The 6,000-nt window shown below is 53.6% G+C and overlaps 1 protein-coding gene across 1 annotated transcript in view; it reads right to left on the reverse strand.

Moving 5' to 3' along the window:
• Window positions 1–5,114, reverse strand: part of arid3b (AT rich interactive domain 3B (BRIGHT-like)) — a 312,831-nt gene extending 307,717 nt beyond the window's left edge. The window contains exon 1 of the mRNA XM_041178228.1: window positions 5,008–5,114. Coding sequence (XP_041034162.1) covers window positions 5,008–5,052 — 45 coding nt within the window. The 5' untranslated portion in view covers window positions 5,053–5,114. The remainder of the gene's footprint in view (window positions 1–5,007) is intronic.
• Between the last annotated feature and the right edge of the window lie 886 nt (window positions 5,115–6,000).

Genomic DNA, 6,000 nt, shown 5'->3' on the forward strand with positions numbered 1-6,000 from the left:
AACATTATTACAACATTAAAGGTGCTATATAAATGCAGGTTGCCACTATTGTTGTAATATTGCAGCTTCTTGTTACCAGTAGCATACGTTTGATGACTGAGGTGTTAGAATGTCAGCAATTTCTACTACGAAATCAGATGATAAAGAAAGATTTGTCACTTGTAATAAAAACATGAGATTTGTCGTTTGATTCAGTGCACACAACCAGGGTATTTCCTACTGCATACATACATGTATATTTAATATTCCCAGGAATATAACCAGACTGGAGACAGCCAAGTAGCAGCATCAACAAATTTAAGCACCTTACTTTTGATGTTCATATTGCAGATAGAAAGAGAGTTAGATGGAGAGAGAAAAGCAAACAGAGACCACTTAATCATTTAAATCAATGACTGAATGGCTACCAATAACATTTCAAACTAAATTAATATGTTTCAGAAATTCTATTCTACCACTTAATGTTAAACACTTAATTAGTTGCATGGGTGGGGTGGGGGGGGTGTGGAGGGAACTGTAATAGTTTTGGCTGGTGGGGAAATCACTAATTGTCAGCGTGGATTGCGGTTAGGTGGCGTGTAGAGGACAATTTTAAACACGGATGAGTTAGATGGTTCAGCCGTTCACCTCCTGGGGAGGTGACTTTATCACAGGCAGCTGCCCCGTCAGTTTGAGCCAGGAAACTGACCAATTTTGGGACGGCGATTGCCCAGGCCCTGCTCAATTCCCCAGCTTCGGGGTGGGAGGGGGAACGGTGGGGGTGTGTGTGTGTGTGTGTGGCATTGAACAAAGCAGATTTAAACCCTTGCTACAAAAAGTCTCCTGAGGCTCTGATCACAGATCGGGGGAAGCAACTTGTCACCTTCTGGCTTTAAGGAAAAGCACTGGGGGGGGGGGGGGGGGGGGTGCACAGAGAGAGAGAGAGAGAGAGAAAAAGTGGGGGGGAAAAGGGGGGAGATAAAAGAGATTAAGGAGGGGGGGAAAGAGAGGGAGATTAAGGAGGGGGGGGAAGAGAGGGAGATTAAGGAGGGGGGGGAAGAAGAGGGAGATTAAGGAGGGGGGGGGAAGAGAGGGAGATTAAGGAGGGGGGGGAAGAGAGGGAGATTAAGGAGGGGGGGGAAGAGAGGGAGATTAAGGAGGGGGGGGAAGAGAGGGAGATTAAGGAGGGGGGGGAAGAGAGGGAGATTAAGGAGGGGGGGGAAGAGAGGGAGATTAAGGAGGGGGGGGAAGAGAGGGAGATTAAGGAGGGGGGGGAAGAGAGGGAGATTAAGGAGGGGGGGGAAGAGAGGGAGATTAAGGAGGGGGGGGAAGAGAGGGAGATTAAGGAGGGGGGGGAAGAGAGGGAGATTAAGGAGGGGGGGGAAGAGAGGGAGATTAAGGAGGGGGGGGAAGAGAGGGAGATTAAGGAGGGGGGGGAAGAGAGGGAGATTAAGGAGGGGGGGGAAGAGAGGGAGATTAAGGAGGGGGGGAAGAGAGGGAGATTAAGGAGGGGGGGGAAGAGAGGGAGATTAAGGAGGGGGGGGAAGAGAGGGAGATTAAGGAGGGGGGGAAGAGAGGGAGATTAAGGAGGGGGGGAAGAGAGGGAGATTAAGGAGGGGGGGAAGAGAGGGAGATTAAGGAGGGGGGGAAGAGAGGGAGATTAAGGAGGGGGGGAAGAGAGGAGATTAAGGAGGGGGGGAAGAGAGAGATTAAGGAGGGGGGGAAGAGAGAGATTAAGGAGGGGGGGAAGAGAGAGATTAAGGAGGGGGGGAAGAGAGGGAGATTAAGGAGGGGGGGAAGAGAGGGAGATTAAGGAGGGGGGGAAGAGAGGGAGATTAAGGAGGGGGGGAAGAGAGGGAGATTAAGGAGGGGGGGAAGAGAGGGAGATTAAGGAGGGGGGGAAGAGAGGGAGATTAAGGAGGGGGGGAAGAGAGGGAGATTAAGGAGGGGGGGAAGAGAGGGAGATTAAGGAGGGGGGGAAGAGAGGAGATTAAGGAGGGGGGGAAGAGAGGAGATTAAGGAGGGGGGGAAGAGAGGAGATTAAGGAGGGGGGGAAGAGAGGGAGATTAAGGAGGGGGGGAAGAGAGGGAGATTAAGGAGGGGGGGAAGAGAGGGAGATTAAGGAGGGGGGGAAGAGAGGGAGATTAAGGAGGGGGGGAAGAGAGGGAGATTAAGGAGGGGGGGAAGAGAGGGAGATTAAGGAGGGGGGGGAAGAGAGGAGATTAAGGAGGGGGGGGAAGAGAGGGAGATTAAGGAGGGGGGGAAGAGAGGGAGATTAAGGAGGGGGGGAAGAGAGGGAGATTAAGGAGGGGGGGGAAGAGAGGGAGATTAAGGAGGGGGGGAAGAGAGGGAGATTAAGGAGGGGGGGAAGAGAGGGAGATTAAGGAGGGGGGGAAGAGAGGGAGATTAAGGAGGGGGGGAAGAGAGGGAGATTAAGGAGGGGGGGAAGAGAGGGAGATTAAGGAGGGGGGGAAGAGAGGGAGATTAAGGAGGGGGGGAAGAGAGGGAGATTAAGGAGGGGGGGGAAGAGAGGGAGATTAAGGAGGGGGGGGAAGAGAGGGAGATTAAGGAGGGGGGGAAGAGAGGGAGATTAAGGAGGGGGGGGAAGAGAGGGAGATTAAGGAGGGGGGGGAAGAGAGGGAGATTAAGGAGGGGGGGGAAGAGAGGGAGATTAAGGAGGGGGGGGGAAGAGAGGGAGATTAAGGAGGGGGGGAAGAGAGGGAGATTAAGGGGGGGGAAGAGAGGGAGATTAAGGAGGGGGGGAAGAGAGGGAGATTAAGGAGGGGGGGGGAAGAGAGGGAGATTAAGGAGGGGGGGGAAGAGAGGGAGATTAAGGAGGGGGGGGAAGAGAGGGAGATTAAGGAGGGGGGGGAAGAGAGGGAGATTAAGGAGGGGGGGAAGAGAGGGAGATTAAGGAGGGGGGGAAGAGAGGGAGATTAAGGAGGGGGGGAGAGAGGAGATTAAGGAGGGGGGGAAGAGGAGATTAAGGAGGGGGGGAAGAGAGAGATTAAGGAGGGGGGGAAGAGAGAGATTAAGGAGGGGGGGAAGAGAGGGAGATTAAGGAGGGGGGGAAGAGAGGAGATTAAGGAGGGGGGGAAGAGAGGAGATTAAGGAGGGGGGGAAGAGAGGAGATTAAGGAGGGGGGGAAGAGAGAGATTAAGGAGGGGGGGAAGAGAGAGATTAAGGAGGGGGGGAAGAGAGATTAAGGAGGGGGGGAAGAGAGAGATTAAGGAGGGGGGGAAGAGAGAGATTAAGGAGGGGGGGAAGAGAGAGATTAAGGAGGGGGGGAAGAGAGAGATTAAGGAGGGGGGGAAGAGAGAGATTAAGGAGGGGGGGAAGAGAGAGATTAAGGAGGGGGGGAAGAGAGAGATTAAGGAGGGGGGGAAGAGAGAGATTAAGGAGGGGGGGAAGAGAGGGAGATTAAGGAGGGGGGGGGAAGAGAGGGAGATTAAGGAGGGGGGGGAAGAGAGGGAGATTAAGGAGGGGGGGAAGAGAGGGAGATTAAGGAGGGGGGGAAGAGAGGGAGATTAAGGAGGGGGGGAAGAGAGGGAGATTAAGGAGGGGGGGAAGAGAGGGAGATTAAGGAGGGGGGGAAGAGAGGGAGATTAAGGAGGGGGGGAAGAGAGGGAGATTAAGGAGGGGGGGAAGAGAGGGAGATTAAGGAGGGGGGGAAGAGAGGAGATTAAGGAGGGGGGGAAGAGAGGGAGATTAAGGAGGGGGGGAAGAGAGGAGATTAAGGAGGGGGGAAGAGAGGAGATTAAGGAGGGGGGGAAGAGAGGAGATTAAGGAGGGGGGAAGAGAGGGAGATTAAGGAGGGGGGAAGAGAGGGAGATTAAGGAGGGGGGAAGAGAGGGAGATTAAGGAGGGGGGGAAGAGAGGGAGATTAAGGAGGGGGGGAAGAGAGGGAGATTAAGGAGGGGGGAAGAGAGGGAGATTAAGGAGGGGGGAAGAGAGGGAGATTAAGGAGGGGGGAAGAGAGGGAGATTAAGGAGGGGGGAAGAGAGGGAGATTAAGGAGGGGGGAAGAGAGGGAGATTAAGGAGGGGGGAAGAGAGGGAGATTAAGGAGGGGGGAAGAGAGGGAGATTAAGGAGGGGGGAAGAGAGGGAGATTAAGGAGGGGGGAAGAGAGGGAGATTAAGGAGGGGGGGAAGAGAGGGAGATTAAGGAGTGGGGGAAGAGAGGGAGATTAAGGAGGGGGGCAAGATAAGGATATTAAGGGGGGGCAGAGATAAAAAAAAACAGCAATTAAACGGAAGGCAAATACAAATCTAGAAAACACAACTCCCCTCTGCCGGGGCAATTAGCGTGAAGTACTCTCGGATCTCACACTCCCCAAAAGAAAAATAGCAACAGCCACCACCCCTCCTCCGGCTTGTCAAACACACGCTAATATTCAGAGGAAGATTTCGTACCAAATGAGACAAGGAAAAAAAACCCACAGAAACTCTACTGAGCAGCATCCGATGACCAAGTGACGGTGAGAATTGAAGAACAATAAAGAATCGCCTCTCTCTCCATCGCACTCTCCCTAAAAACACACACACACACACACCGCAACTGAACTGAGAGTAGATAGTGAGAGAGAAAAAATAAATCTGATTTTCGCCGGCACAGGGACAAGGTGCAACCTTTCCCCCTAAACACAAGCTGAGATATACTTACCACCGCCCCCACCCCCCCCCAACACACACACACACACACACACACACCCTCTGACTTGCTTATCTCTCCACGCCCCCCCACCCCCCTCCCTCCGCTTGCTGCTGACCGATGGGGATACTCCAATGCACAAAGTTTCAAGCAGATTTGCCTCTTTGCACTTGTTCCAGGGACCATGTCCCCATTTAGCCCCCTCCCCTCTCGCTCTCTCTGTGTGTGTGTGTGTGTGTGTGTGTGTGTAAAACACTTTAACACTGTCTTCATCTGACGGATAGAGAGAGAGAGAGAGAGAGAGGGAGGGAAAGAGGTGATCAAGATCCAGCCGATTCCCCCACCACCCACACCCACCCCCCCTCCCACCCACCTTACCATCGGTGCCGTACTGCTGCTGAACTTCCCCGAGTTGTCCATCATGCCGGCTCAGAGACAGAGACATGTAGAGAGAGTGAGGCTCACACACACACACACACACCCAAAAAAAATAACAAAAAGGAACCGCAGGAGCCCAGCTCTGTCTCTGTCTCTCCCCTACCTGCCCACCCACCCCCCACCTCCTCCCACCTCCTCCCCCCTACCACCACCACCACCACCACCACCACCACCAAGGCTCTTAATGCATAGCCCAGCGAGGTGGATTATCACTGGACAGAATACCCAACCTCTGCCTCTCTCGCATTTTCCTCCCGACACAACTATTAAATATCAATCCCAGGATGCAACAAGTACGGGATCCCGCGCCTGCGTGGATCTGGGTCATTTCGGGCTCTGCTGGACGTGCCAAGCCCGGGAGGGTACTTCGGCTGCCCCGCTGTAAGGCACCGCCACCAACCCCCCCCCCCCCCCCCCCCCCACTCTCTCTCTCTCTCTCTCTCTCTCTGTCAGGGAGCTGCTGCTCTTCACCCTCGCTGCATCTGCAATTGGGAGGCGGTTCAGACACTAGGGCTGGGGGGATTTCCCAGTGCTGTTTGTATCTGTGTGTGTGTGTGTGTGTGTGTGTGTGGGGGGGGGGGGGGTTGCACACTCTGGGATGCTCACACACCCACCCACACACTCACTCACATTAACTTTGTCATTGGGTTGATTACATCCCTCGGCTGCACCAAAACCTTCAGTTTCCCGAAGAAAACTCACACGGACTCGAAACGTTAACTCTTGTCTCTTTCTCTTTCTCTCTCTCTCTCTCTCCACTGATGATGCTGCCAGACCTGCTGAGATTTTCCAGCATTTTCTGCTTATATTTAGGATTTCCGGCATCCTCAGTGTTTTGCCTTTACCCTCAGCTTAATTGTTTCCCGACCCTCTCTCTCTGAAACTTGTGGAATTTTGTTCCTTTTTCAGGTTTTACGTCCAATTGTAAAGCTG

The sequence above is a fragment of the Carcharodon carcharias genome, chromosome 32 (assembly GCF_017639515.1).
Source record: "Carcharodon carcharias isolate sCarCar2 chromosome 32, sCarCar2.pri, whole genome shotgun sequence".
NCBI classification, from domain to species: domain Eukaryota; kingdom Metazoa; phylum Chordata; class Chondrichthyes; order Lamniformes; family Lamnidae; genus Carcharodon; species Carcharodon carcharias.